This window comes from Rattus norvegicus, chromosome 9 (assembly GCF_036323735.1).
Source record: "Rattus norvegicus strain BN/NHsdMcwi chromosome 9, GRCr8, whole genome shotgun sequence".
Classification (NCBI taxonomy): Eukaryota; Metazoa; Chordata; class Mammalia; order Rodentia; family Muridae; genus Rattus; species Rattus norvegicus.
This window is the reverse complement of record NC_086027.1, coordinates 91,045,368-91,055,892: the sequence shown is the minus strand read 5'-3', so window position 1 is coordinate 91,055,892 and position 10,525 is coordinate 91,045,368. Positions and strand designations below refer to the sequence as shown.

The following is a 10,525-nucleotide window of genomic DNA, read 5'->3' as shown; positions in this document are numbered from 1 at the left end:
CCACCAATCAGCAGGCTGCCCCGGGAACTTCACCCCGCCTCTCTCCCCGCATTCTATTGAGGCGCGCTGCCCCCTTCCCCCGCCCCCTACTCCCGGTTAGGCAGTCTAGTGATTTGAGCATGCCCAGCACCTTTACCTCTGCGTCTCCCTGCGAACATCCTGCAGTGCCAGAGAGCTGGAGGCTGAGGGGGTTCCTGGCGTAGGAAAGGAGGCGGAAACCTAGAACCGCCCATGTCTAGAGTAGAATGGCTTTAAGCACCAACCTTTGTAGGTCTTTAATGCCGGTTGGGCTAGATAGGGACATCCTGCTTGATTTATAGGTCACCTTAAAAAAAAAAAACTTTGGGGAGCGTCTGCTTGTGGTGAGGCTGAGAAACTGGCTTTGCAACTAGGCTGCTGACCCGTTTTCATCAAGAAGAACCCATTTTCCTGTACAGCCTAGCCACTTATCCTTGTCTTCCGCTTATCCTTGTGGTCAAGGTTAAAAATGTATAGGGTCATCCAAGGCGCGGGCAACTATGAAACAAACATTTGCTGATACGTACACAGTAGGGGCTGGGCTTATGAACTCTGTGAAGGTCCTTTACATCTTAAAAAAATAAAATCGCAAATAGACTTAGAATGCGATAAGGAGCTCCTGGTATCCTCCGCCCCCCTCCCATCCTTTGCACCAATCCCTAAGTGTGAATCCCTGTTCACCTGCAGGAAGAGAGAGACATGGTGACATTTACATTTTATTTCCTTAGTGATCTGCGGTTCATAGTGCCAGGCGTGAGATCCCAGGTCTTGATTTCGAGAGACCCTAACCCAGCCAACAGTCATTGCCCTTGGGTGTCCCTCTCTGTTCCTTCCAGGTGCCTCGCCGCGGCACATATGAAGATTCAGGTGGAAGACTGGCCCAGAAGTCCTTTAGAAAACCTTACAAAAATGTAGATCTCCCTACCAGGGCCTCTCACCTAGACACTGACCTCCAGCTGCCTCCCGGGGGTCGCCTTTACCTGTTGGGTGAGAGCTAGCAGGTCACTTGCGCCCCCTCCACCCCAGCGCCTCCACCCCCTCGGGGCTCTGCAGCCGCAGTGCACCCCCTCTAACTGCCCCCTCCCTCACTCCTGCGTCTTCCCCAGACCGCCCCCTCCCGTTTTCCCAGACTCCCCTCCTGCTTTCCGGTAGCCACCCAAACACGCCCGCCCTCCCGCCGCGGGGATTCCTGCGGGCCGGGGGCGCCCTGGGTGGCGCGGGCCTGGGAGGCGCAGCGCCCCGGGCTCTGTCGGCCACGCAGGGGCGCTGCCCGAGCGCTGCAGTAAAGGGCCAGTGCGGGCGCCTCTGCGGCACGGCCGGGGGGTGGAGAGGGGCGGGCGTGGGGCGGGCTCGGCCCGGAATGTAGAGCAAGCAGGGAGAGGGAGAGAGACCCGGGCTGGAGCCTCCCGGCGGCAGCCCGGCTGCAGAGCGCAGAGGCTCCGTCACGTGTTTTGCTCCTCTGGAGTGAGACGGCGGCGCGGTCTGAGGAGGGCCGGCGCGCGGTGCCAGCCGCCGCTTGTTTTGGTTGGGGCTCTCGGCAACTCTCCGAGGAGGAGGAAGAAGGAGGAGGGAGAAGGAGGAGGGAGGAGGAGAGAAGTAACTGCGGCGGCTGCGCCTCCCGAGGACCGGGCGTCTTCCCCGATCTCTTCCCAAACCTCCTCCCCCCCCCCGCACTCCCCTCGCCTCCCTCCCTCGTCCCCTCCCCTCCTCCCTTGCGGACTGGAGCTAGGGGCAGGGATGAGCCTGTCCCTCTGGACCGTCCCCTGCTCCCCCAGCTGCCCAGTAGCGTTGCGCGTGGAAAAGCCACTTTCCCCGCCCGCCGAGATGGGCTCGAGTGCGGGCTGCAGAGGACGCGTCCTCGGGCGGCAGCAGCAGCAGCAGCAACAGCCGCAGCGCCGCGGTCTCTGCGATTGAGCTGGTATTTGGGCGGCTGGTGGCGGCGGGGACTGTTGGAGGGTGGGAGGAGGCAGAGGAGGAGGAGGAGAAGGAGGAGGAGGGAGAACCCCGTGCAACGTTGGGACTTGGCAGCCCGCCTCCCCCTGCCCAAGGATATTTAATTTGCCTGGGGAATCGCTACTTCCAGAGGGGAACTCGGGAGGGAAGGAGCGCGCGCCTGGAGGGCCAAGCGGGGACTCCTCCGGTCGTCTCTGCCTCCCTGCATCGGACTCTACCAGGGGCGGCAAGGGATGCACCATAGCTCCTTCTCTGCTGCAAGGACTGGGGGAGACTTAGTCCTCGGAAGATTGCGGCTGCACTCACCCTAGACCCACTGCCTTTCCCTCTGGGCATGAAACGCCCTTAAACTCGGATCAGGCTATCTTCCTTTGGCGCAGCTACCTCGTCCTTCGGCTGCCCCTCCCCAGCGCCAGGAACGGCGTGAATTTCGGAGTCAGGGTTTCTGCTTGCTTCCTCCAGCCCGGAGTGCATGTGCGGGGCCGCACCGAGAAGCCACCCCTCACCCAGTTTTTCGACACCTCCCTCTGCTCCGCAGCAGCATGGCGAGCCCTCCGGATACCGATGGCTTCTCAGACGTGCGCAAGGTGGGTTACCTGCGCAAACCCAAGAGTATGCATAAGCGCTTTTTCGTGCTGCGGGCGGCCAGCGAGGCCGGGGGCCCGGCGCGCCTGGAGTATTATGAGAACGAGAAGAAGTGGCGGCACAAGTCGAGCGCCCCCAAACGCTCGATCCCCCTCGAGAGCTGTTTCAACATCAACAAGCGGGCTGACTCCAAGAACAAGCACCTGGTGGCTCTCTACACCCGAGACGAACACTTTGCCATTGCGGCGGATAGCGAGGCTGAACAAGACAGCTGGTACCAGGCTCTTCTGCAGCTGCATAATCGGGCAAAGGCCCACCATGACGGGGCTGGAGGAGGCTGCGGTGGTAGCTGCAGCGGCAGCTCTGGCGTCGGAGAGGCAGGGGAGGACTTGAGCTATGACACGGGCCCAGGACCCGCGTTCAAGGAGGTCTGGCAGGTTATCCTGAAACCCAAGGGCTTAGGTCAGACAAAGAACTTGATTGGTATCTACCGCCTCTGCCTGACCAGCAAGACCATCAGCTTTGTGAAGCTCAACTCTGAGGCTGCCGCTGTGGTGCTGCAGCTGATGAACATCAGACGCTGTGGCCACTCAGAGAACTTCTTCTTCATCGAGGTGGGGCGGTCAGCTGTGACCGGGCCCGGCGAGTTCTGGATGCAAGTGGATGACTCCGTGGTGGCCCAGAACATGCATGAGACCATTCTAGAGGCCATGCGGGCCATGAGCGATGAGTTTCGCCCGCGCAGCAAAAGCCAATCTTCATCCAGTTGCTCCAACCCCATCAGTGTTCCCCTGCGCAGGCACCATCTCAACAATCCTCCGCCCAGCCAAGTGGGGCTGACTCGGAGATCTCGAACTGAGAGCATCACTGCCACCTCCCCTGCCAGTATGGTGGGTGGGAAACCAGGTTCCTTCAGGGTGCGTGCCTCCAGCGATGGCGAAGGCACCATGTCCCGTCCAGCATCAGTGGATGGCAGTCCTGTGAGCCCTAGCACCAACAGGACCCACGCCCATCGGCATCGAGGCAGCTCCAGGTTGCACCCCCCACTCAACCACAGCCGCTCCATCCCTATGCCTTCTTCACGATGCTCCCCTTCAGCCACCAGCCCAGTGAGCCTGTCATCCAGTAGTACCAGTGGCCACGGCTCCACTTCAGACTGTCTCTTCCCGAGGCGCTCTAGTGCTTCCGTGTCCGGTTCTCCTAGCGATGGCGGTTTCATCTCTTCTGATGAGTATGGCTCTAGTCCCTGCGATTTCCGAAGTTCCTTCCGCAGTGTCACCCCAGATTCCCTGGGCCACACCCCACCAGCCAGGGGTGAGGAGGAGCTGAGCAACTATATCTGCATGGGTGGCAAGGGAGCCTCCACCTTGACAGCTCCCAATGGTCACTACATTTTGTCTAGGGGTGGCAACGGCCATCGCTACATCCCAGGTGCTACCATGGGGACAAGCCCGGCGCTGACTGGAGACGAAGCCGCTGGTGCAGCAGATCTGGATAACCGGTTTCGGAAGAGAACTCACTCGGCTGGCACGTCCCCCACCATATCCCACCAGAAGACCCCCTCGCAGTCCTCAGTGGTTTCTATTGAGGAATATACAGAGATGATGCCCGCTGCCTACCCACCAGGAGGTGGCAGTGGAGGCCGACTGCCCGGCTACCGGCATTCCGCCTTCGTGCCCACCCACTCCTATCCCGAGGAGGGTCTAGAGATGCACCACTTGGAACGTCGTGGGGGCCACCACCGTCCAGACTCCTCCAACCTCCACACCGATGATGGCTACATGCCCATGTCTCCCGGAGTGGCTCCAGTGCCCAGCAACCGCAAAGGAAATGGGGACTATATGCCCATGAGCCCCAAGAGTGTATCTGCCCCCCAGCAGATCATTAACCCCATCAGGCGCCACCCACAGAGAGTGGACCCCAATGGCTACATGATGATGTCTCCCAGTGGTAGTTGCTCTCCTGACATTGGAGGTGGGTCTTGCAGCAGTAGCAGCATCAGCGCAGCCCCTTCTGGGAGCAGCTATGGGAAGCCATGGACAAACGGAGTAGGGGGGCACCATACCCATGCCCTTCCCCATGCCAAACCTCCTGTTGAGAGCGGTGGTGGTAAGCTCTTGCCTTGCACTGGTGACTACATGAACATGTCGCCAGTGGGAGATTCCAACACCAGCAGCCCCTCAGAATGCTACTATGGCCCAGAAGATCCCCAGCACAAGCCTGTCCTCTCCTACTACTCATTACCAAGGTCCTTTAAGCACACCCAGCGCCCTGGGGAGCCAGAGGAGGGTGCCAGGCACCAGCATCTTCGTCTCTCTTCAAGCTCTGGACGCCTTCGCTATACCGCAACTGCCGAAGATTCCTCCTCTTCCACCAGCAGCGACAGCCTGGGTGGGGGTTACTGTGGGGCTAGGCCAGAGTCTAGCGTCACACATCCCCACCACCATGCCTTGCAGCCCCATCTGCCTCGAAAGGTAGACACAGCTGCACAGACCAACAGCCGCCTGGCTCGACCCACAAGGCTGTCCTTGGGGGATCCCAAGGCAAGCACTTTACCCCGGGTACGAGAGCAACAGCAGCAGCAGCAACAGCAGCAGCAGTCTTCCCTGCACCCTCCCGAGCCCAAAAGCCCAGGAGAATATGTGAATATTGAATTCGGGAGTGGCCAGCCAGGCTATTTAGCTGGCCCTGCAACTTCCCGTAGCTCCCCTTCAGTTCGATGTCTACCCCAGCTCCACCCAGCTCCCAGAGAAGAGACTGGCTCGGAAGAGTACATGAACATGGACTTGGGGCCAGGCCGGAGGGCAACCTGGCAGGAGAGTGGTGGAGTTGAGTTGGGCAGAGTAGGCCCTGCACCTCCAGGGGCTGCTTCCATTTGTAGGCCAACCCGGTCGGTGCCAAATAGCCGTGGTGATTACATGACCATGCAGATAGGTTGTCCTCGTCAAAGCTATGTGGATACCTCACCAGTGGCCCCAGTCAGCTATGCTGACATGCGGACAGGCATTGCTGCAGAGAAGGTGAGCCTGCCCAGAACCACAGGAGCTGCCCCCCCTCCATCCTCCACAGCCTCTGCTTCTGCTTCTGTTACACCTCAAGGGGCCGCTGAGCAGGCCGCTCACTCTTCCTTGCTGGGAGGCCCTCAGGGACCTGGGGGCATGAGCGCATTCACCAGGGTGAACCTAAGTCCCAACCATAACCAGAGTGCCAAAGTGATTCGTGCAGACACTCAAGGCTGCCGGAGGAGGCACAGCTCCGAGACCTTCTCGGCGCCTACGCGGGCTGGCAACACAGTGTCTTTTGGAGCAGGGGCTGCAGGAGGGGGCAGCGGTGGTGGCAGTGAGGATGTGAAACGCCACAGCTCTGCATCCTTTGAGAATGTGTGGCTGAGACCCGGGGATCTAGGGGGAGCATCCAAGGAGTCGGCTCCAGGGTACGGGGCTGCCGGGGGATTGGAGAAGAGTCTTAACTATATAGACTTGGATTTGGTCAAGGATGTTAAGCAGCACCCTCAAGACTGCCCCTCTCAACAGCAGTCCCTGCCACCCCCTCCCCCTCACCAACCCTTAGGCAGCAATGAGGGCAGCTCCCCAAGACGCTCCAGTGAGGATTTAAGCACCTATGCCAGCATCAACTTCCAGAAGCAACCAGAGGACCGTCAATAGCTTAACTGGACGTCACAGCAGGTGCGTTTTATGGTGGCAAAGTCAGAAGACAAAAGTGCTTTTTTACCATGTGGGTGGGGGGAGCTTGAGTTCTGTTCTTTTCCCTCTTTCCCTTCTCACTCCTTCCCACAGTGTCCTTGGGGAGGATATACTTTCAGGAGGTGGGGGTGTGTGGGTCAGGGGACACAGATGCTCACCTCACAATGACACCTGGCAGATAGTCAAAGAAACCTGTCGGGAGCAGCCACAGAAGGGCTTCTGTATGTGAGAATTCCCAAGTGTAGTACTCGCTGAGGCATTTTAAGACTTACATTCTATAAAACCAGTCCTGAGGTTTGACGGGTTCCTTCTTTGCAGTCATTCTCTTCGTCTCAAAGTTTTCTTTTGACTGAATAGTAAGGCTAGCCCTTAGCAGGGACAGTTCTACCAAAAACACTTGCTAATCCAGAGGCTAAAAAGCCCTTGTTTTAAGGTCCTTTCTCGGAGTTCTGAAGGGCAAGCATACTGAGTGGCTATGTGCACTTTTGTTTTGTGATTTCACAGTACCAAAGTAGTTGTAAACATCAGTGACTTTTATTCAGGCTCTCTTAAAAAGGATTAACAAGAGCTTTTTAGGCCCGAGTATTTGTAGAGAAATTCTTACCTATCTCTGATCTCCAAAGAAAATAATTGTGGGGCACATTTTCTTTTTGTTCTTGTACTAGGTTTCATGAAATGTTTTGCACACATGGACCTACCATCTTGCAGGCATGGCTGCTTTTGTACAGAATATGCAATAAACACCATGTGCCTGGGACCCATTATGAGTTAAGAGTTTTGGGACTTCTCCCTGGCTTGTCTGCCCTGTAGTTTCTTTTCTTGTACTGAGGCATCACACATACCATTTGGGGCTACTGTACATTTTTTCTGTAAAATTGCTTAACATTTCTCTAGTGAAGTGAACAGGCATTTGGTCAGGGGGAAGAGGGTGTTTGTTCTAGTGTATGTTGAATGATGGGGCAAATCCGTGTATTCTCCGTTTGTTTTTATTTAAGTTTATGACTAGATGCCTCAGAGATGTTGAAAGTTGGCTTTAGGTCATCGGTGGCCAATGCTATATTGAAAATGAGGAACATTTGTAAAAGGAAGTCAGCCCGTCTTTCTGTGAGTCTATTTTCTGGTGGTCATTGTGGGTAGAGGAGAGGAGTGTCAATCCCAGATAATGTGATGAGTTGGCAAATCAGAAGTTTCCAGAATTGGAAGCAGTTTATTCTGAAAAACTGATTACCTCATGAATTTTATAAATGCTTCATAGGAAGAGCACTGAAAAATATTTATTCTTCTTAATAAGACTCTTTGTAAGACATTGTGCCTTGGGTTTTTATCAATAGGAAATAATAATAAAGAATAGAAGGAATAATAAAGTGATTACGTGGTCAAAATGGTCCTGATTCTGCTTCCAGCACTTATCATTCTCTATTTTGTAGGACCAAATGGAGGTACATGAGCATTAAAACGCAAGTTTCATGTGATATGTTAAGAAAGCACTTATTGCATTTGCTATTTATTTCCAGGTTTGCTTCCATCACTGGGACGTAGAGATTTTTTTTTTTTTATTGCATTGTTTGCCAACAGAAAATTCTTGGTTGTTTCTAACGTGGGTTTTGAGGGTTGAGACTCCTGCAGTACTTGCATTGTAAACTGCTTACCTCATAAAGTAGGAGGAACCTGAAGCAAACAGATCCCGTAGAACAGGAGGTAAAGGAAGAAAAGAACTCCCTCCCCTCGTTTACTTTCTTACTTGTTATACATTTTGGTTCACGAAATAGAATAAGCAGTGTTTTGTCTTTTGAAGACATGAAATGACCAAACAGTATCCTCACAGTTTTAAAAGGAGATTTAAAAATATACTTATGTAGAGAATACGCGCGCGCGCGCGCGCACACACACACACACACACACACACACCACACACAAACACACACACACACACACCACACACACAAACACACACACCACACACACACAAACACACACACAAACACACACACACAAACACACACACCACACACACACAAACACACACACAAACACACACACCACACACACACAAACACACACACCACACACACACAAACACACACACCACACACACAAACACACACGCACACACACACAAACGCACACACACACAAACACACACACACACACACACACACACACACACACACACACACTACAAATCCTTCCCCTCCCAGAACTCTAATGATCAGCATCTCAGCATTTCTTAGGGAAAATATGATAATCCAGAAAAATCAGTCCTGTCTGTTAACAGTGCTGGAATAACAGTAGATCATGCTTTGCCAAATGCCAGAAGCAGACTTCTAGAGTGTGTATCTAAGTTTTAAGCATGTGTGTGTTGTGCCCTTTAAGCAGAGCACCTAGTGTTACCTGGTGCAGTACACCCTCAGTCATGCTTGTTTTTGCTAAGTTTAAAGGTTTTGTTTGCTAGTCAGTTAGCATCGGAGGCTGAGCGGGATCAGATCTGCCAGTGGCAAACAGCTTCTGCTCACAGTGACTTATCAGTTAGCTATTTTAACTTCCCCTGACATTGCTGTTGCTGCTACTTCGCCCGTCTTAGGGGAAAAAAAACAAAAGAAAACAAAACAAAAAAAAAACAAAAAAACCTGAAACAAGGTTAAAGGAATACAGCTGCCACAAGGGGTGTGAGTGTGCCAGCGTTCTCAGATCCCCTCTTTTAAACATCTCGGCTTGTTTACTTTGTTTCAATGTCAGCTCAAGGAGAGTCATTTGTGAAGCATTTAGCTCCCTTGCTCAGGATTTGACTGACTGAACAACAACCTTTTCTGTGTCTCTTCTCTGATGCATGTCAGGGTCACCTCCAACTTAGTTCTGAACTGCTAGATTGGGTTGTGGAAAGATTACTCCCCCTCCCCCCCCCCAATTCCCTTTGTCCCCACCTCCTAGTGCATGGTCCAGGCATTAGTACAGTCATTGTGGCCTACTGTCTGTACCCGGTTAACCCAGAGCCCAAAGTGGAAAGCTAAAAGGACCCCCTGGGCCTCAGCATGCCTGTCTAAATACCTTTAACCAGTATTTGCCTTAGATTTGACTTTACTGTTGAAAGTGAGGCTTGGCAGACAGATCACACTTTTGCTGACACAGACTGGAGTCATCCCTCCGGGATCCTTTTTTTTTTTTTTTTCCCTTCCTATTATCCTTTTGTCAAGGCCCCCCCATAAAAAGAGAACTTTACCATTCGTTTCTGTCCCTGTTTTTCCTTACTACGACCTCCAGGATTCCATGCCTCCACAGCTGCCTCTCTTTCCCCCCCTTTCCGCGATGCTCCCCGCCCCCTGGCCTTTGGAGCTGGCGCGGACCCGCGAGCCCTGGCACTTTCCCTTTTCCCGGGTCACCTCCGCTTCCTGCCTGCCCCCCTCTTTGCTTGGCTCTGGGCTCCCCCCTTCCAAGAGCCCTCCCGCCCCGGGTGGGAGAGACAGCGGCGAGGAGGCCTCCAGGCTCCCGCCCTCGCCTGGCTCGGTCCTCGCGGGACCGGCCCCTTCCCAGGCCTCGAGGTTGGCTGTAGCAGCCGAGCCTCCGCCCCTCAGGCCGGTGGGCTGGACGCTGGGTGCCGATTGGCTCTTGCAAGAGCCAATCAGCATGAGTGATGACCGGGGCGGGGGAGGCAGGGGCCTCGCTGGGAAAGCTCGCTCACCCTTGTGGGTGGGTGCAGCAGAGCTCATCTAGGTCCTCCGGTCCCCAAGTCTAAGATGTGATGTGCTCCATCTCTATTGCATCTCTGCCAGACTCATAAGAATGAAAAAGACTCCGCAGCGGGCAGATGGAGGCCGGAAATACCGCGCTTCCTCTTCGTTTTAATTGAGAAAAAAAAAATCAGGACGCGACCATGTGACATGCCCCATTTTGTTTTCCTCCTGTCTTTACTATGGTTTACTACGACGCCGTTCCTTCATCTTCCCATCTCCAGTCTGCACGCCGGAGCGAGCGGCAGACAGCACGTGGTGTGGGATTGACAGGGCTGGATCGTGGTTCTCATATTTATGTCTTGAGCTAAAAGGGAGGAGAAGGAGACACAAGGTTGTTAAGGGGTCATTCGGAGAAAAAGTCTTTTTCCTTGAAAGAGCCCGAGGCTCTTTCCAGTATCTAACAATATACACTTTATTGAGCACCTGCTGTTTACAAAGCACAAGGGCTGGATAAGATCAAGGAAAATTGATTCTCCCCACCCTGCTTGTGAGGGAACTCAGGAGTGTAGGCTACGGCTTGCACATTGTGTCTTCTGA

At 54.2% G+C, this 10,525-nt stretch overlaps 1 protein-coding gene across 1 annotated transcript in view; it reads left to right on the top strand.

Moving 5' to 3' along the window:
• The first annotated feature begins 1,933 nt into the window (after window positions 1-1,933).
• Irs1 (insulin receptor substrate 1) overlaps window positions 1,934-10,525 on the top strand; it is a 52,823-nt gene continuing 44,231 nt past the window's right edge. The window contains exon 1 of the mRNA NM_012969.2: window positions 1,934-6,242. Coding sequence (NP_037101.2) covers window positions 2,514-6,221 — 3,708 coding nt within the window. The 5' untranslated portion in view covers window positions 1,934-2,513 and the 3' untranslated portion in view covers window positions 6,222-6,242. The remainder of the gene's footprint in view (window positions 6,243-10,525) is intronic.